Source organism: Triturus cristatus, chromosome 5_1 (assembly GCF_964204655.1).
Source record: "Triturus cristatus chromosome 5_1, aTriCri1.1, whole genome shotgun sequence".
In the NCBI taxonomy this organism is placed as follows: Eukaryota; Metazoa; Chordata; class Amphibia; order Caudata; family Salamandridae; genus Triturus; species Triturus cristatus.
In genome coordinates, this window is record NC_140587.1 from 50875116 (window position 1) to 50896362 (window position 21247).

General features: G+C 49.9%; 1 protein-coding gene across 1 annotated transcript in view; it reads left to right on the top strand.

Annotated features, from left to right (window-relative positions):
* The window catches only part of MAPK15 (mitogen-activated protein kinase 15), a 254034-nt gene that overhangs the window by 20440 nt on the left and 212347 nt on the right, over window positions 1-21247 (top strand). The window contains exon 3 of the mRNA XM_085604390.1: window positions 1348-1446. Within this exon, the coding sequence (XP_085460516.1) occupies window positions 1348-1446 (99 nt within the window). The remainder of the gene's footprint in view (window positions 1-1347; window positions 1447-21247) is intronic.

The following is a 21247-nucleotide window of genomic DNA, read 5'->3' on the forward strand; positions in this document are numbered from 1 at the left end:
TGAAACGCATAGACCAGAACAGTCAAGCGGAATACAGCATCCGGAAAGTGAATCAGTCAAAGATACGTCACTAAAACATTTGCCATGGTGCAGCCAGGCCTGGCTGTCTTTCTCTTCCAGGTTGATACCCTGGGAAAGTAAAACTTTGGTAGCCCTCTGTGGACAAGTGGCATGAAGTTTTTGAAATTCAGCTTGAGTTGGGAAGCTGTGGGCTCAAGAGTCCTCAAAGGGGTTTACTTTTTAGTCTCTTCGAGCTGTGCCTAGGCCTTGTGTGCCTTTCTTCTAAATGCAGATGGAGCCTTGACTACTTTTGAGTTGGTGTTGGGTGCAGGGTAGGTGGTGGTCTGCACAGAAGTGTGTGTGTGTTGTTGTGTGTGTGTGTTGTTGTGTGTGTGTGTGTGTGTGTATGCATGTCTGGACCATCACACGTGTGCCCTGCCTCCTTTCCATCTTCCTCTTACAGTGAATAAAGTGCTTTAGTAATTTACAATGCGTTAGCCACAAAAGCTGCCATTTAGTGCTGACCTTCTAATCTCAGTATTCTGCTATTTTGTAAGCCATGTATTACCTGCAGTCCTTTTCTTTTTAGGGGTAAAAGATAGAATTCCTAGTTGAAGACTGGGTGTTTTAAGCACTGCCTTCGCCTTTGGGGCTCAAGAAACCTAGTTGTTGTTCCCCAACCCAGAGCAATCTTGTATCAGATAACTGTATTATGCTGGAAGCCCTACAGGTCTCATAACAAACATTCCTAGCACATTTCAGTCGGCAAGATCGGAAGACCATGCTCTGTTCAACTCGATCCCGGTCACGTCTCAGACAATCCCCCTCATTAATAGTAACAACTCTGAAATGTGTACTGCTATGCTAGACCTATGCTAGACCTCTGGTTCCAACTCATTGAATTGAAGTCCATGGTAGCATGCATTCAATATATTTGTGTTTTACCAATCTGTTTCTGCTACTGGACAGACCTCAACCTTTCTAGAATAGTAAATAACATACATTTACATTAAGCACATAGGCTTGTGTTAGCAAGGACTATAGGTTGGGTCTCTCCATCATTGCAAGAGGCCCAGTGAACTCTGAAGGTTATATACAGACGTTGGCACTAGAGTTTGCCCAGCAAAGTTGTGGAGCCAAGACACAAGAGAATAGATCTTCCATCCAATATTGTAAATGCCACCTAGTGTCTGGGCTCTTCCATTTTAGTCCTAGATATTGCCCCACCAGTAGCACACCTGAGCACGCTCCTAAGTGACACCTGTGAGACAACCTGAAGTTTGAATGTATTTGTGATTGCTCTGTCAGCCACATTTAAATGAGTGTTTGGTTGTGCATTTCTTCTAGGCCTATGGCATTGTTTGGAAGGCAATTGACAGGCGGACTGGAGAAATTGTAGCCGTTAAGAAGATATTTGATGCTTTCAGGAACCGGACCGATGCGCAGGTGAGGAATATATACTGTTTATAGATCCTGCTACTCTCAAGGTGCTAAGAGGGAGCATTGAGACTCTCGAGCCCTATATTAGACACCTCCTGGAGCTCTTTAATTTCAGAAACGGTCCCATAAAAATGGAAAGAGGCGATCGTTCTTCTGCTTAAAAAGAAACCGAATGTTAGTATGAGCCTTTCGGGCATCTTTTTCCACTGAATCGGCTCTGCTTCTCTCTATGGAGACCATCCGGAAATATGTAGAGACGGCGGCCTTAATTCTATTAGATCTAAGTGCTGCATTCAACACTGTGGCCCATCATACCCTACTCCAGCGTCTCAGGACTGGAGGTTTGGCTGGCAGTGCGTTGAAATGGTTGGAGTCTTTTCTGCATGATCGTAGTTTTCAGGTGTTGCAGGGACTTTACCATTCTAAAAGTATTAAGTTGAAACAAGGGATCCCACAGGGCTCCATTCTCAATCCTAACCTGTTTAATCTCCACGTCACTCCTTTGGCAGAGATTACTGAAAAATTTGGGGTCAGTGTTGTGTCCTATGCTGACGACACTCAATTGGTGGTGTCCCTAACACAAGCACATGAGAAGGCAGCCATCAATTTTTCGACGTGCCTACAAGAACTGGCGTCCTGGATGGCTAACAACTGCCTTAAACTGAATGGTAACAAAACTGAGGTGCTGGTGATAGGCAAAGCACCATTGGTTTGGTCGTCGGCATGGTGGCCTCAGACACTGGGACCATTCCCCTCTCCTTGTGAGCAGGTCAGGAACCTAGAGAATGTGGCTGGACACCAAGCTCTCGTTTGAGAACCACACTAGACGAGTGATAGGAACATGTTTTGGAGTTTTGCGTGGACTCCGAAAGACTTTAGATGTGCTGCCAATTACAGCTAGGAAAACAATGGTTCATGCTCTGGTGACATCACACCTGGATTATGGAAACGCACTTTATCTGGGAGCTAATACAAAATGCGACTCCCAACGTATCCAGAATACAGCAGCATGTCTCGTTCTGATGTTACCCAAGAGAGCCCCTTCTAATAAGGCCTTATCTTCCCTTCACTGGCTTCCGGTAAGGGAGCGAATTCTGTTTAAGGCTCTTTGTGTCAGCCATCGTATCCTACAAAGAAAGGGGCCCACCTACTTGCACGATCTACAAACCCCCTATTCCCCGACCTGCCAACTAAGATCCAGCGGGACTGGGCAGGTCGGCATTCCATCTATCAAGAGAGCAAGGATGGGTGGTCGCTCCTTTCGCTTTTTAGCAGCAGAGCAATGGAATAAACTCCCCCTGGGCCTCCGGTTGGAGGTTTCGTAGACTATCTTCCGAAAGGAGCTGACAACTTGGCTTTTTCCCTCTGTTAGCCCTCCTGTTTAAGCTCTCTGCTTTCTCTGCCCTGTCCGGAATATGTGCCTCTTTGTACCGCAGCGCGGGGACACACTAGTCAGTGTATCCATGCGCTTTATAAATTTTTTATTATTATTTGTGGATGGATGAGATTGTTGTTGTGGGAGAGATGAATGCACAGAGAATATATGTCTGCATGCACATACATGTCTGCATTTGTGTAGTCATGCTGCGTGCATCTGTCAGACTGAGAAGATTGTGTTGCACTAGGTTCAGTATATGCAAATGATGGGGGTGGGTAGAAGGTATGTACAATAGTTTTTTGACTAGTGTACATTGATTCATACAGCAATAAAGTTAGCGCTTCTTCTCAAATTTGAATTAATCATGGGTAACCGGATACAATAATTGACGAATTAAGCATCGGCCGGATCAGAGATTTCAGTGGTAACCGGATACAACAATTGACGAATTAAGCATCGGCCGGATCAGAAATTTCAGTGGCGGGTCCCTGATAGTCTATCAGGGACCCGCCACTGAAATTTCTGATCCGGCCGATGCTCAATTCATCAATTATTGTATCCGGTTACCCATGATTAATTCAAATTTGAGAAGAAGCGATAACTTTATTGTTGTATGAATCACCGTACACTAATCACATGACTCATATTGGGGTCTGAAAGTTACGCCAACTCCGTATATGTAGAGGCCCTGGATTAAATCGGTCACAATACGGTATAAGCCCTGCATCGTTCCAAGGTTGCTGTTCTCAACCATATATACCAAGTTATAGTCCCTAGATAAGCTGTCCTGAAGAGACCCCATAACCAGAGTAGGTCGAAACGCCGTCGACATTACAAAGAGAGGGCGAGAAGGATCAATCATATCATTGAAGCTCCGCCTTGTTGTTTTTAATGTCCTTTCCTTAACTCACTGCTATTCACTTCTTAGGCTAAAATCACCTCACTGGGACTCACCTTTTCACTTCCTCACTATATTGTGCCTGTAGTGTTATAATACATTGTAAATCATGCATTTAATGAATAAGAAATAAATTATGCGTACTTCGGCTGAAGTAAATATTAATTCCTTTTGGGCCTCAACTGTGTATTAAATTGTAAATATTGGATATTATAATTAATTTTTGCTGTTTAGAAAAAATCGTTGACATTTATTTTGACTGATCCAACTGCGAGTAATTTTTGCTCGATCTATTGATAAAAGGTATATTAATGAGTTCCTTGTTTCCTGCTTTTTGCAAATACCCAGTTCACAATAATATTGTTTTTTAAGCATCTAATACGTTTTAAAGCTTTAGAAATATCAGTGCTATGCCATATAGTTTCAGTGTAAATATATCATTGGCATGACATTATGCATGCATATCCTAATTGTCATGCTGTAATCTGGGATTGTATGCGTACAATAATTTCAGGCATCCGGACCTATCGCAAACGTATTCAATGATAAATCAAAACATTTAGCATTTTAATTCTATCCTAGTTCTTATATCGGTAGGTCACTATTAATACATTCTCCAGTCCTTTCTGCTCTGCCCTTTATTGCCTTCCTCTCCCCATTGACCCTCAGTGATGCAAAGCCTAGGAGCTCTCAACCAAGCCCAAATCGCGGCTATGAGATCCCAGGCCTCAGTATGCCTTCCTCACCCCATTGATGGTCAGTGATGCAAAGCCTAGGAGCTCTTAAGCCAAGCGCACATCGCGGGTATGAGATCCCATACCTCAGTATGCCTTCCTCACCCCATTGATTCTCAGTGATGCAACGCCTAGGAGCTCTCAACCAAGCCCAAATCACGGGTGTTAGATCCTAGACATCAGTATGCCTTCCTCACCCCATTGATTCTCAGTGATGCAAAGCCTAGGAGCTCTTAAGCCAAGCGCACATCGTGGGTATGAGATCCTAGACTTCAGTATGCCTTCCTCTCCCCATTGATTCTCAGTGATGCAAAGCATAGGAGCTCTCAACCAAGCCCACATCGCGGCTATGAGATCCTAGACTTCAGTATGCCTTCCTCACCCCATTGATTCTCAGTGATGCAAAGCCTAGGAGCTCTCAACCAAGCCCAAATCATGGTTGTTAGATCCTAGACATCAGTATGCCTTCCTCACCCCATTCATTTTCAGTGATGCAAAGCCTAGGAGCTCTTAAGCCAAGCCCACATCTCGGGTATGAGATCCTAGACTTCAGTATGCCTTCCTCACCCCATTGATTCTCAGTGATGCAAAGCGTCCGAGCTCTCAACCAAGCCCACATCATGGGTATTAGATCCTAGACTTCAGTATGCCTTCCTCACCCCATTGATTCTCAGTGATGCAAAGTCTAGGAGCTCTTAAGCCAAGCGCATATCACGGGTGTTAGATCCTAGACATCAGTATGCCTTCCTCACCCCATTGATTCTCAGTGATGCAAAGCCTAGGAGCTCTTAAGCCAAGCGCACATCGCGGGTATGAGATCCTAGACATCAGTATGCCTTTCTCACTCCATTGATTCTCAGTGATGCAAAGCCTAGGAGCTCTTAAGCCAAGCGCACATCGCGGGTGTGAGATCCTAGACATCAGTATGCCTTTCTCATCCCATTGATTCTCAGTGATGCAAAGCCTAGGAGCTCTTAAGCCAAGCGCATATCACGGGTGTTAGATCCTAGACATCAGTATGCCTTCCTCTCCCTATTGATTCTCAGTGATGCAAAGTCTAGGAGCTCTTAAGCCAAGCGCACATCGCGGGTATGAGATCCTAGACTTCAGTATGCCTTCCTCTCCCCATTGATTCTCAGTGATGCAAAGCATAGGAGCTCTCCACCAAGCGCACATCGCAGGTATGAGATCCTAGACTTCAGTATGCCTTCCTCTCCCCATTGATTCTCAGTGATGCAAAGCCTAGGAGCTCTTAAGCCAAGCGCACATCGCGGGTGTGAGATCCTAGACATCAGTATGCCTTTCTCACCCCATTGATTCTCAGTGATGCAAAGCCTAGGAGCTCTTAAGCCAAGCGCATATCACGGGTGTTAGATCCTAGACATCAGTATGCCTTCCTCTCCCTATTGATTCTCAGTGATGCAAAGTCTAGGAGCACTTAAGCCAAGCGCACATCGCGGGTATGAGATCCTAGACTTCAGTATGCCTTCCTCTCCCCATTGATTCTCAGTGATGCAAAGCATAGGAGCTCTCCACCAAGCCCACATCGCGGCTATGAGATCCTAGACTTCAGTATGCCTTCCTCTCCCCATTGATTTTCAGCGATGCAAAGCATAGGAGCTCTCAACCAAGCCCACATCGCGGCTATGAGATCCTAGACTTCAGTATGCCTTCCTCACCCCATTGATTCTCAGCGATGCAAAGCCTAGGAGCTCTTAAGCCAAGCGCACATCGCGGCTATGAGATCCTAGACTTCAGTATGCCTTCCTCACCCCATTGATTCTCAGTGATGCAAAGCCTAGGAGCTCTTAAGCCAAGTGCACATCGCAGCTATGAGATCCTAGACTTCAGTATGCCTTCCTTACCCCATTGATTCTCAGTGATGCAAAGCCTAGGAGCTCTTAAGCCAAGCGCACATCGCGGGTATGAGATCCTAGACTTCAGTATGCCTTCCTCACCCCATTGATTCCCAGTGATGCAAAGCCTAGGAGCTCTTAAGCCAAGCGCACATCGCGGGTATGAGATCCTAGACTTCAGTATGCCTTCCTCACCCCATTGATTCTCAGTGATGCAAAGCCAAGGAATGTAAGAAACTGGCTCTATATATACTGAACCAAAGTGAGGATACATTGTGTATAGAGTTCAAGGATTCCAGAGGTTTGGCAGAGGTTAAAGTTAGATAGAACCTTACTCTCTAAAGTGGTAGCTTGGTTCAGCAGTAAGGCAGTATCAGAGGACAGTGTAAAGCATTTGATGTACACACTCAGTCAGCAAATGGTCTCACACACTCAAGAACTGAACTCTAGGCCAATTGTTTTGTATAAAAAAATATACTACTGTTTTATTTCTAGAACCAAGCAAGCTTTGTACAGGTAAGCATATACATACTTTGCACTAGTAATTGACTTGTTTGAACACAGTTCAGAATTGAAGTATAACTGGTACTTGTTTTGATTACAGGTTTAAGAAAGCAGTTTGTAACACATTGCAGGTATAGTACATTCAATTGAATGGGCTTTTTAAGTAAAATGCAGTTAATTACTTTTCAGATTACTTTTCTAACCACAGGACTGGATCCTAGATTCAGCCCTGGGACATTTCCTGAAAACAGGTGAGTAAATGCATTTTGGTTAAAGGTATGATTTTTAAGGAATATTATTGTATTTCAGAAGTTGACACAAACTTTTTCACATAGAATCACCAATGTTATCATATGGGAGGAAATTCACTTAGCAGGTAAGTTAGGTTATCGTTACTTTTTCTTACTCAGTGCTGGATCCTGGATTCCGCACTGGGACATTTCCTGAAAACAGTTGAGAAAATGCGTTTTGGTTAATCGATTGATTTTGAAGGAATATTTGCAGTTTTCAAAAGTCGACACTTTGATACTTTTTCTCTCAAAAAGTTTCTATGTTATCCTATGAGGAAAAATGAGTTATCGGTTTCAAGGTAAATAATCGGTCTTTTGAATTAGGGTTCTGGGGTTAGACTCGGGGGTCTCCCAGGGTCAGTGATGCACTGTTGTTGCACCTTCAGCGGCACTCCGGCGGCCGGGTGCAGAGTGTTGAGGCCCAATGTTATCCTATGGGGGACAGGGGGGCTCCGGTTGGTGGCTGCTGGCAAGCAGGCCACAAGGTTGTGGGAGCAAAGCTCCTAGGGTTAAGCTCCGGGCACGTTGGGGACCGAGTTAGCACCAAAGGGGCACCCTCAGCAGCGCTAGTTCAGCAGGGTGCAGTTTTGAGGTCGGGTGCCCTGTTGAATTCAATGGAGATTCTCCAGGACAAAGAAACGCTGCAGGCTCGGGGACGAAGATCTTCCAGGAGTAACTACTTCGAGGGGTAAGTTGGGATGTAGAGGGGTGGTTAGGCACCACTGGGTTGGGCACACAAGGCCGTGGGGCGACGGGTGCAGGGGTGCCTTAGTACGCCGGATTTTCTTACCCGATCTGATCGCGGTAGGGGGGGTCTCCTGGATTGAGGCTGCAGGTGTCGTCTGGTGGCTTGAGGCAGGTCAGGGGTCGCCAGATTTCGGGTCAGGGTCGCCGGGTGGACCTCCTCGTGGTGGTTGTTCACTCAAAGACAGGCTGGGCTCGGCGGGTGCAGAGTGTGCTGGATTTGCGGTATCTGGCTGGCACCAGAAGCTGCAATTCAAACATGTCTGGTGTTCACGGGAGAAGCAGCTTGGAAAGTGAATGCAGGTAGGTCCTCCAGGGTTTTTGAGGTTGCTGGAAGTTGGACATGCCGGGGTTTTGCAGGAGCAGGTTTGAGGGTAGGCCAGCCTGTAGGGCTGGGGCCAAGTAAATGGGTGTCGTCCTCTTGTTAGCTCTGCATGGCTTCTCGTCCTTCTTCTTCTCTTCTTGTGGTTGCTGGATCTGTGGAAGGAAGGTTCAGGGTGCCCCTAAATACTACATTTAGGGCCGTTACAGGTAGGTAAAGGGCAGGGACCAATGGGTCCCTTCCCTGGGGTGGGTACACCCCCTATTCTGCCACTCTCCAGTGGGAGGGGGGCAGGAGCCTGTCCCTGGTTGGCTGGATCCCCCCATCCTCACGATGGTGGGGACTCAAGGTTGTGGTTCACCTCGCCTCCCCCACCTTAGGGGTGGAGTTGGCAGAGGTGGGCACACCTCTCTTCCTCACTTTGTTTTTCTCGCCGGGTCTCCCACCCAAAGTGGGGTGTAGAACCAGTTGGGACCAGTTGCTGAGTACAGCAAGTGGTCTGGAGAAGCTCACAAAGGCAGCATGCTTTTGAAGCTTCTCCTTCGTGAACCCTGCCATCCTGGGGGAGGAGGCTTGGCACCTAGTCTCAGGATGTTCATTGTTTCAGGCCCCCGAGAGCAGCAAGCTCTCGACCCAGGTGTCCAGAAACATGTCTGGTGGTGGTAGCCTGCGCAGCCACTCAGTCAGGTCACTGGGAGTTGGTCGAGGTTCAGGAGGCATCTCTAAGATGCACTTACAGGGCCCAGGAATGGGCCTGGGCACTGTAGGGGTACAGGGCTCATGCACCTGTACCCTCACCACAGGCATAGGGCACCCAGCTAGAGGGGTGACTGATGTATGCCAGGGCAGTGTGTGCCATGTCGTCTTTGTTTTGTTCTGCACCCAGACACTCAGCCTGCAAAGGCAGTGTGTGTGTGTCAGGGTACTGGGCCTCTAAGGGTGGCACAATAAGTGCTGCAGCCCTTAGGGGCCTTCTCTGGTCACAGTGCCCTGGGTACCTATGGTACCATTTACCAGGGGCTGACATGTGGCCAGAGATGCCAATTGGGTTAAGGCTTCAATGCAGTTTTAGGGAAGAAACACCAGCCCTGGGTAACTGATTGGCAGGAGCCCAGGGCACACTCATTCGAAGTACATTAGCAATTCAGCAAAAAGTGGGGGCATACCATGTAAGAAAGAGGGCACTTTCTCACAACTGCCCTGCCCCCCCAAACGAAAGAGGATGAGACTAACCTTGCCCTAGAGAGTCTTCATTGTCTAAGTGGAAGAACCTGGAAAGTCCATCTGCATTGGCATGGGCAGTCCCTGGTCTGTGTTCCACTTCAAAGTCCATTCCCTGTAGGGAGATGGACCACCTCAACAGTTTAGGATTTTCTCCTTTCATTTGTATTAGCCATCTGAGAGGTCTGTGGTCAGTTTGAACCAGGAAGTGAGTACCAAACAAGTATGGTCTCAACTTCTTCAGGGACCAAACCACAGCAAAGGCCTCCCTCTCAATGGCACTCCAACGCTGCTCCCTGGGGAGAAGCCTTCTGCTTATAAAAGCAACAGGTTGGTATTGGCCTTCATCATTGGTCTGGGATAGGACCGCTCCTATCCCTAGCTCAGAGACATCAGTCTGCACTATGAACTGCTTGGCATAATCTGGAGCTTTTAGAATTGGTGCTGAACACATTGCTTCTTTCAGGGTGTCAAAAGCCTATTGGCAACTAACTGTCCAGTTAATCTTCTTGGGCATTTTCTTGGAGGTGAGTTCTGTGAGGGGAGTCAAAATGGACCCATATCCCTTTACAAACCTCCTGTAGTACCCAGTCAAGCCAAGGAATGCCCTGACTTGGGTCTGGGTCGTTGGAGCTGCCCAGTCCAGGATGGCCTGAATCTTGGGCTGTAAGGGTTGTACCTGGCCTCGACAACAAGGTGGCCCAAGTACACCACAGTTCCCTGCCCTATCTGGCATTTGGATGCCTTGATAGTTAGACCTGCAGTTTACAGGGCTTTTAAAACCTTCCCAAGGTGGATCAGGTGATCCTGCCAGGTGGAACTAAAGACCGCAATATCATCAAGATAAGCTGCACTAAAGGACTCCAACCCAGCAAGGACTTGATTCACCAACCTCTGGAATGTGGCAGGGGCATTCTTTAGACCAAAGGGCATAACAGTGAACTGATAGTGCCCACCAGGTGTGGAGAATGCTGTTTTCTCTTTTGCTCCTGGGGCAATGCCAATCTGCCAGTACCCTGCAGTTGAGTCAAAGGTACGGAGGAATTTGGCTGCCCCCAATTTATCTATCAGTTCATCTGCTCTTTGACTAGGGTGAGCATCTGTCCTGGTGACAGAGTTGAGCCCTCTATAGTCCACACAGACCTCATTTCTCTCTTTCCACCCTGTGGATGAGGTTTGGGAACTAGAACCACTGGGCTGGCCCAGGGGTTGTCAGAGGGTTCAGTTACCCCTAACCCCAGCATCTTGCTGACTTCAGCTCTGATGCTTTTCTTGACTTGGTCTGACTGTCGATAGATCTTGTTTTTTGTTTTTTTAAACTTTTTATTAAAGTCAGGGCATAGTAAAAACATAGAAACAGAACATTTACTACTGTTAGTTGGTGCAACTTCTATTAATATACTGCAAATCAACATTACATATAGTACAGGATGGATCTCATCCATTAATCCACAAAATCTGTTTTGTCCACTGACCCCCTTTAGTCCGAAATCTCTTCAGTCGGCAGCTCGGGTTGATCACATATATAGCCCCTGTATTTGTTCCATGCTCCCCATACCTTCCCCCTTTTTCGGGGACACCCTCGGTTGACATATGCCGCTTTTTCTGCAACCATGGCTCCATCCATGTCTCTGCACCAGTCATTGGGCGTTGGCGAGCATCCGGAGCCCCACAATCTAGCTATATTACGCTTGGCAAACATCATTCCCAGAGTTGCCCAGTCTCCTGCTGGATGGGTAAGATCATTGGGTTCCCAAAAGTTTAATAGGCATCTTTTGGGTTCTGGTACCACTGACACTTCCTGTTGGAAACCGGGCAACCGGGTTAGCAGTCACCAGGTTTCCAAGCACAATGGTAGCTTGGCTCGAGCGGTAAGGAAGACCGGCACCGTGCTAAGCGTACGTCACACCCTCACAATAACCATGCGTTCATCCGTTCCAAAAACGACACTACACCGTAAAAATTATGAAAGAAAGTAGTTTGTCTTTATCTTTTTCTCTTAGTTGCAGGTTTCATAAAATAAATACAATACAATACAATACAATAAGACTTTTCCTGGAATTAGCAGGTTAAATAAATAATACCACAGTGGGGTTTCAATAAATAGGATCAGGTCATAAATAGGCAAGGAATAAATATAGATGCAATAAATACAGAGGGCAAATAAATACTGTCAGACAATAAATACAACACCTTCAATAAATAATATAAGCAATCAATAACAATTGCCAATCAGATCACATTTATGAGGTAGTTTGGTTTCACTATGCCCAAGTACAGCTTGTGGTCATTTGGATGACATGGGGGGTGTCCCACCTAGATTGGTCAAGGCTGGGCCTGAACTGAGGTAGAATAAGGGTAACCTATGGATCTGGCTCCCCCACAATACACAACCCCTCACAGAGGTCACTACTCCAGTCTCAGTTCACCCCTGGCACTCCCAGGCTGGTTCGAACACCCCTCTAGCCCCTAGAATGGTCTTTTAGGGCTCCACAGGGCTTCAGATGCCCTTTCTACCACTTACTGCCCTTTTCACGATGATCGGCTCCGCTCGGCGCCGGGTCGACGTCGCTGGACGGCTCCGGTTCGATGTCGCGTCGATCTGTTTCACTTGACGCCGTGTCGATGCCGTCTGGCGGTTCCGGTTCGATGTCGCTGGGCGGCCTCGGTTCGATGTCGCGTTGATCTGCTTTACTTGACGCCGGGTCGGTGCCGTGAGGCGGCTCCGGATCGATGTCGCTGGGCGGCCTTGGCTCGATGTCGTGTTCCGGCGTCACAGGGTCACGGTCTCCCCGCTTCCGGGTGTCTCCGGAGTGCGACCTCCACTCCCGACCTCCGTCGGCTCCACCTCGGGTTCCGGCGACTCCTGAGTGCGATCTCCACTCCCGACCTCCTGCGCGCTTCGCCTCGACCTCAGGCGACTCCGGAGTGCGACCTCCACTCCCGACCTCCTGCGCGCTTCACCTTGGTTTCCGGCGACTCCGGAGGGCGGACTTCACTCCCCCGTCGACGCCTCACCTCGACCTCAGGTGACTTCCTACTCGACCTCCGGTGACTCTCCACGACCTCCGTCGGCGCCCTCTCTCGACCTCTGGCGGCTCCGGGTACGACGTCTGCTTTCTGTCAGCGCCGCTTCTCCACCTCGGGCTCCAGGTCTCCAGGCTTCTCGACGTCAGGACTCCAGGAGGACACTGCTGTACAGGTCAGGAACTTGCTGTTCTTCCGTTGTAAGGCCTGTTCCAAATGTTCAGGTCCTTAAGATGGTTTTTCTGGTTTTGGTCCCACACAGGGCTCTAGGCTGGGCTTGGTCAGTAGGGACTAGCATCAAGGGTGGGTTTCTGGACCCCACTCCAAGCACTGGTTTCCACCCCTGCTGCCTCACTCCTTCCTCCTTCTGAATCTCTGTCCTCTCTCCTCTCCAGTCAAGTGCCAACTGCCAACTGCCAACCTGAGATGGCTTCCCAACATTCTAAACTGCCTCCCTCTATCCCAGGGTTCTAGAATGTTGCAGAAGGTTCCAGAAATCTCTAGTGTGTTCTGGTGATGTCACAGGTGACAATAGGTGGCCACCATTTTGTGTCTCAGGCCCTCAGACAGAAGTTCCAGGGGTAGGGAAAATGGCTCCCTGACACTGCATCAACACTAAAAAGTCTGGTGGTTCCCAAAAAGGAAAAATTATAACAGGGTTTGAGGCAAAAGTGGGACAAAATAAATAATGATGAGGAGGGACCACCCAAAGGGCTGACAGGTCTAACACGCGTCCCCCCCAGCTGAAAGTGGGGAGAGCTACCCAACCCCTTGGGAGTTCTCATCACTAAGGCGGAAATACCTTGAGAGACCGTCTGCATTGGCGTGGTCCACTCCAGGCCGATGTTCCACCTGAAAGTCCATTCCCTGTAGGGAAATAGACCACCTTAGCAACTTGGGATTCTCCCCCTTCATCTGCATCAGCCAACGAAGGGGTCTGTGGTCGGTCTGAACCAGGAAGTGCGAGCCAAACAGGTATGGCCGCAACTTCTTCAGAGCCCATACCACTGCAAAGGCTTCACGCTCTATTGCACTCCACTTCTGTTCCCTGGGAAGTAGTCTCCGGGATAGGAAGACCACGGGTTGATCCAGACCCTCTTCATTGAGTTGCGATAACACTGCCCCAATGCCATGTTCCGATGCATCCGTCTGGACAATGAACTCCTTGGAAAAATCTGGGGCCCTTAAGACCGGGGCCTCGCACATGGCTTGCTTCAGTTTCACAAAGGCCTGCTGGCAAGCCTCCGTCCAGACTACCCGTCGAGGTTGTTTCTTGGACGTAAGCTCCGTGAGGGGGGCCACAATGGTACCGTACCCCTTCACGAAGCGGCGGTAATATCCTGTGAGGCCCAGAAAAGCTCAGACCTCAGTCTGAGTCTTGGGGGGTTCCCAGGCCATGATTGCCTCGATTTTTGCCTGGAGGGGCTGCACCGCTCCCCTACCCACCAAGTGTCCAAGGTACACTACCGACCCCTGCCCGATCTGGCATTTACTGGCCTTGATCGTTAAACCAGCGTGTTTCAGGGCCTGGAGAACAGCTTGCAGGTGACGCAAATTATCCTCCCAGCTGTTACTGAAGACGGCAATGTCGTCCAGATAAGCAGCAGAGAAACTCTCCATTCCGGCGAGGATCTGATTCACCAGACGCTGAAACGTGGCAGGTGCGTTCTTGAGCCCAAAGGGCATCACGCAGAACTGGTAGTGGCCCTTGGGCGTGGAGAAGGCTGACCTTTCCTTAGCTCCATCAGTCAGAGAGATCTGCCAGTACCCAGAAGTAAGGTCAAAGGTACTCCGATATTGGGCAGCTCCCAGCCGGTCAATCAATTCATCCGCTCTTGGTATCGGATGAGCATCAGTCTTAGTTACTGAGTTCAGTCCCCGATAGTCCACACAGAACCTCAGTTCCGGTTGGGCACCCGGTGGTACAGCTTTTGGTACTAGTACCACCGGACTGGACCAGGGGCTGCTGGAAGGTTCAATCACTCCTAGCTCCAGCATCTTAGTGACTTCACTGTGAATGCTGGCCTTCACCTTGTCTGTCATCCGGTAGATCTTTGACTTCACAGGTGGGCTGTCTCCTGTGTCCACGTCATGGACGCACAGGTGAGTCCTACCCGCAACAAGGGAGAACAACGAAGAGTACTGCCCCAGGACCTGGCGGCAGTCCTCCTGCTGTTCAGGAGTTAGGGACGGGGAGAGAATCACTCCCTCCACCAACCCATCCTTTTCTTGAGACGCAAATAAGTCGGGGAGAGGCTCGCTTTCCACGTCCTCTGCTCCGTCAGTCACCATCAGCAATATGACTTCGGGCCTCTCATGGTGGGGTTTGAGGCGGTTGGCATGCAGCACCCGTAGGGGCTGACGAGGGGTCTTCAGGTCCACCAAGTAAGTAGCCTTACCCTTCTTCTCCACCACCTCAAAGGGTCCTGACCAGCGATCCTGGAGGGCGCTAAGCTCTCCTGGTTCGATCACCCACACCTTCTGGCCAGGCTCCAACTCCACCGGGTGAGCATTGTGGTCATACCACGCCTTCATCACTGCTTGGCTGGCTTCCAAGTTGTCAGAAGCTTGCTTCCACAACTTAGCCATTTGGCTCCGGAAGGCCAGCATGTAGCTCACCACGTCCTGGGGAAGCTTTCTGGGAGTTCTTTCCCATCCGTCTCTCACCAGGCTGAGAGGTCCACGCACAGGGTGCCCATACAAAAGCTCGAAGGGGCTGAAGCCCACTCCCTTCTGTGGCACTTCCCTGTAAGAAAACAGTAGACAGGGTAGGAGGACGTCCCATTTCCTCCGCAGGCTTTCAGGCAGACTTCTGATCATGCCTTTCAAGGTTTTATTGAACCTCTCCACCAGACCATTGGTCTGGGGGTGGTAAGGAGTGGTGAACCGGTAGGTCACTCCACACTCCTTCCACATCGCCCGCATGTATGCTGACATGAAGTTGGTCCCCCTGTCGGACACAACTTCCTTGGGAAAACCCACTCGGGTAAAGATTCCCATCAGGGCCCTAGCCACAACAGGTGCAGTAATGGTCCTCAGAGGTATAGCCTCTGGGTACCTAGTGGCATGATCCACCAGAACCAGGATAAACCTGTGACCAGCTGTAGTAGGCGGATCTAACGGACCCACAATGTCGATGCCCACCCTTTCAAAGGGGGTGCTAACGACAGGAAGTGGTTCCAGGGGAGCTTTCAGCTTCACCCCTGTTTTCCCACTGGCTTGACAAGACACACACGTCCGGCAGTAGGTGTCGGACGACACTTTCATTTGAGGCCAATAAAAGTGTGGGACAAGACGGGCAAAGGTCTTGTCTTGCCCCAGGTGTCCTGCCAAGGGGATTTCATGAGCCAATTCCAGAAGGAAGGCTCGGTAACGTTGAGGGACAACCAAGGCCCGTGACGATCCGTGCATGGGCGCCTTGGGTTCACTGTAGAGGAGGCCATCCTCCCAGTAAATATTATAGTTCCCCTCAACGTTCCCTGCTGCCTGGGCTTCGGCCTGTCGCCTCAGTCCCTCAAGGGTAGGACACTCCTTCTGGCCCTTGCAGAATTCCTCCCTGGTCGGCCCTCCCTCCACGTGCCACTCGGCCGGGATGGGTAGGTTCTCCAGTTTGGTAACATCCCCCTCCGCGGACTCCTGGTCCACCACCTCCGGTGGCCTATCCGTCTCACGGGGCGCGGATGCCGAGGCAGGCTTCTCCTGTCCTCGGTTCTTCCCTTGATCGGCAGCCGGCGGTGCCTTTGTTCCAGGCTCCCGCCTAAGCGAACTCCCCCTCCGGGTAGTCGCAGACCTTGTGCTGACACAGGCCCAGTCAGGTGTACCCAGCATCTCAGCATGAGTCCGGTATTCCACCTCCTTCCAAGCATTATGCTCCATGTCATTCCCCAGCAGACAATCGACTGGCACGGCAGGGCTTACGGCAACTCGAAGTAACCCTGCAACCCCTTCCCATTCAAATGGAACCTCGGCCACCGGATAGTGGCCCATTCTGCCGTCAGCCATCGCGGCAGGGTGGAGTACATGGGGAATCACCTGCTCTGGAGACACCAGCTGGCTACGTACCATAGTCATACTGGCTCCTGTGTCTCTCAGAGCCTCCCCTCTTTGGCCGTTGATGGTGACCCACTGCCCATACTTTGTGGTATTTGCGGGCACCTGGATCTTAGGAACCATCTCCCGTTCTCCCAGGGACACTAAAGTGACGCCCACCCGCTCCCTTCCCTTATCTAAGGGCATCTCCTCCCCGAGCACTACACTAGCTACTTCGGGGGTCTTTCCTCCGATGGGAGGGGGTGGTCTTTTCGGGCACTTCACATCTCCCTTATAGTGTCCTACACCACTGCACTCGTAGCAATGAACAACCCTTGGCTGCTGACTCTGGCCAGGATTAGGGTTTCTGGGTGGGTTAGCCCTAGGGGTGAATCCTGTTCCCTTCCTTTGGGAACTATTTTGGGGGCCTTTAGAGAACTCCGTTTTCTTTTCCCTCCCTCTTTCTTCTGGGGGGCGCCCTGTCCGGTCTTTTGAGAGTCCCCTCCGGTCCCCCTTGTGGACACCCGGGTACTAGCCCAAATGTCTGCCTCCTCAGCAAGCTTCCGGGGATTGGTCAGCTTGCTATCCACCAGGTGTTGACGCAGTTCAGGGAAACATTTTTCAAGCAGGTGTTCCTTCAACATTAAATCAAACAACCCCTCGTAGTCCCTCACCTCACTGCCTTGTATCCAACCCTCTAATGCCTTCTTTGCATAGTCCTGGAAATCCACCCAATTCTGTGTGCCCAGTTTGTGGCTACCCCGGAACTTCTGTCTGTACTTCTCGGGTGTTAGTCCAAACTTTCTCACGAGCGCCACTTTCATGGTGGGGTAGTGGGTCTGCTCATCCTGCTCTAGGGCCAATAATGTATCCCTACCAGCTGGAGGCATGTATTTATACAATCTCCCTCCCCAATACTTCTCTGGAACCCCATGGACTCTTAATGAGATCTCATAGGCCGCTAGCCACTTGGCGATATCATCACCCGCACTATAACTAGCTACTATGTCTTTTGGCAAATAGGGTTTGGATTCCCTGGTGACTTCTCTTTCTTCGCTGCCACCACTAGGAAGTGTGTGCCCCGACCCGTAGGATCTGGAGATCTATCTCCCTGAGCCTCAACTCGTGAGCCATCCTCCATTCCTCTTTTTCATTCTCCAGCTTCGCCAAATCCCATGTGAGTTGTCTTTTCTCCCTCCGGTCAGTGAATTCTGCTTCTAATAAGCCGTGGCTAGAGACACTGCTGCCCTTCCTTGAAGGTGTTCTGGTCCCCGCTACTAGGTTCCCCACCTCAGGTTGGTACAAACCAGCCCCCTCGCTGTCAGGCTCTCCATCCCTGTCCTCCTTCTCAACCTTACTTTCTCGCCGTGCCTCCCCCCAAGCCCTCAAGCTGGTCTGGAGTTCACCCTTCTTTGCACCTTGGGGGCAAAACACCCCCTCTCGCTCACAAAACTCCCTGAGTTGGGCCACAGTATAAGTTACAACATCCTCTAGTACAAACTCCATTTTGCCCACTCAGGTTAGAAGACAGTTGCTTACAGAAGCTATGCAGGGGGGTACCTTTTGTAATACCTCCTCCCACCACCAGAAGTAAATTTGGAAAAAACAAAACTCAAAATTAGGAAGTCCGCTTGGAGAAAACTCCCGGTGTAGGCCTATGGACTACCCACAGTTATTGTCGAGTGGACGCAAGCACAGCTCAATCCCACCACTGAACACCAATTTTATGTTGGAAACCGGGCAACCGGGTTAGCAGTCACCAGGTTTCCAAGCACAATGGTTGCTTGGCTCGAGCGGTAAGGAAGACAGGCACCGTGCTAAGCGTACGTCACACCCTCACAATAACCATGCGTTCATCCGTTCCAAAAACGACACTACACCGTAAAAATTATGAAAGAAAGTAGTTCGTCTTTATCTTTTTCTCTTAGTTGCAGGTTTCATAAAATAAATACAATACAATACAATAAGACTTTTCCTGGAATTAGCAGGTTAAATAAATAATACCACAGTGGGGTTTCAATAAATAGGATCAGGTCATAAATAGGCAAGGAATAAATATAGATGCAATAAATACAGAGGGCAAATAAATACTGTCAGACAATAAATACAACACCTTCAATAAATAATATAAGCAATCAATAACAATTGCCAATCAGATCACATTTATGAGGTAGTTTGGTTTCACTATGCCCAAGTACAGCTTGTGGTCATTTGGATGACATGGGGGGATGTCCCACCTAGATTGGTCAAGGCTGGGCCTGAACTGAGGTAGAATAAGGGTAACCTATGGATCTGGCTCCCCCACAATACACAACCCCTCACAGAGGTCACTACTCCAGTCTCAGTTCACCCCTGGCACTCCCAGGCTGGTTCTAACACCCCTCTAGCCCCTAGAATGGTCTTTTAGGGCTCCACAGGGCTTCAGATGCCCTTTCTACCACTTACTGCCCTTTTCACGATGATCGGCTCCGCTCGGCGCCGGGTCGACGTCGCTGGACGGCTCCGGTTCGATGTCGCGTCGATCTGTTTCACTTGACGCCGTGTCGATGCCGTCTGGCCGTTCCGGTTCGATGTCGCTGGGCGGCCTCGGTTCGATGTCGTGTCGATCTGCTTTACTTGACGCCGGGTCGGTGCCGTGAGGCGGCTCCGGTTCGATGTCGCTGGGCGGCCTTGGCTCGATGTCGTGTTCCGGCGTCACAGGGTCACGGTCTCCCCGCTTCCGGGTGTCTCCGGAGTGCGACCTCCACTCCCGACCTCCGTCGGCTCCACCTCGGGTTCCGGCGACTCCGGAGTGCGATCTCCACTCCCGACCTCCTGCGCGCTTCGCCTCGACCTCAGGCGACTCCGGAGTGCGACCTCCACTCCCGACCTCCTGCGCGCTTCACCTTGGTTTCCGGCGACTCCGGAGGGCGGACTTCACTCCCCCGTCGACGCCTCACCTCGACCTCAGGTGACTTCCTACTCGACCTCCGGTGACTCTCCACGACCTCCGTCGGCGCCCTCTCTCGACCTCTGGCGGCTCCGGGTACGACGTCTGCTTTCTGTCAGCGCCGCTTCTCCAGCTCGGGCTCCAGGTCTCCAGGCTTCTCGACGTCAGGACTCCAGGAGGACACTGCTGTACAGGTCAGGAACTTGCTGTTCTTCCGTTGTAAGGCCTGTTCCAAATGTTCAGGTCCTTAAGATGGTTTTTCTGGTTTTGGTCCCACACAGGGCTCTAGGCTGGGCTTGGTCAGTAGGGACTAGCATCAAGGGTGGGTTTCTGGACCCCACTCCAAGCACTGGTTTCCACCCCTGCTGCCTCACTACTTCCTCCTTCTGAATCTCTGTCCTCTCTCCTCTCCAGTCAAGTGCCAACTGCCAACTGCCAACCTGAGATGGCTTCCCAACATTCTAAACTGCCTCCCTCTATCCCAGGTTTCTAGAATGTTGCAGAAGGTTCCAGAAATCTCTAGTGTGTTCTGGTGATGTCACAGGTGACAATAGGTGGCCACCATTTTGTGTCTCAGGCCCTCAGACAGAAGTTCCAGGGGTAGGGAAAATGGCTCCCTGACACTGCATCAACACTAAAAAGTCTGGTGGTTCCCAAAAAGGAAAAATTATAACAGGGTTTGAGGCAAAAGTGGGACAAAATAAATAATGATGAGGAGGGACCACCCAAAGGGCTGACAGGTCTAACACTTCCTCTGCTTACGATATAGTTCTCATCACTGCTACCCAGTCTGGTACAATCTTCGGACACTGCCATATAGTGTGATAAAATGTACCCTCCTCACCGCACTCCCGCAGACAGAACGGATGTGAAGCATGCCGTATTGTGTGCAAGGTTGATCTAGTGTAATACGTTCGGTGTAGTATCTTGAGTTGTATTAGTCTTAATTGTGAGGGTATTGGTACTTCGCGCGGGGATGAAAGTGCCATCTGCCAATCGGTCTCGTCGAGATCTCCCAGGTCCGAGGACCATTTGCCCCGCAGTGCTTGCGTTGGGTCAGGTAAGTTATTAACTAGCTTACGGTAAGTGAGGGAGGTGGCCTTTTTGTACATATAGTCAGTCAGTAACCTATCCTCTAGGGAAGAAGCCTCCGGCAACGTGGTGTCTGGTGGTATAACAGGCTGTAGGGCATGCCTGATCTGCATGTACCATAATAGTTAAGAAGGTGCAAGTTCGTATTGTTCCTGCAGACGTTCAAATGTGATCATCTCACCTTTAATCCATAAGTCACACACGGTAGAGATGCCTATTGCGTCCCATCTATGGAATCCCTTACTATTTCGGAGTCGTCCAAGCCGTTGTGTGTCCCAGAGTGGAGTGAGTTGTGTGATAACCACCTGCCATCCCAGTTTTTTATGGGCAGAGTACCATATATTAACAGTATGTGCTGTTGGTCCAATTAGTGGATTAGACCGTTTTTTGTCATATAGTGCTGCCATAACTCCCTCTTCTCCCAACCCATATCTGTCCGCTTAAAATGCAGGGTCTGTTTGTGGGGCATGCATCCATTGATTGATTATCTTTAACCATGCTGCCCAGTAGTACAATTGTATGTTTGGGAGAGCTATGCCTCCATCATACCAGCCTCTAACCAATTTTTTTCCATCGCAATACGCGCCGGCTTGTTTCCCCATAGTAAACTGGAGACCTCTGCTGCTATTGCTTTAAAATAGCACGCCGGTACCGGAAACGGGGTGTTTTGTAAGGCATATAAAAACCGTGGGAGTGCCATCATTTTAAAAAGTGCTGCTTTTCCAAGCAGTGTCAGTGGTAAAGTGTGCCAGTGCACTGTATCACGTTTTAGACTTTCCAGGG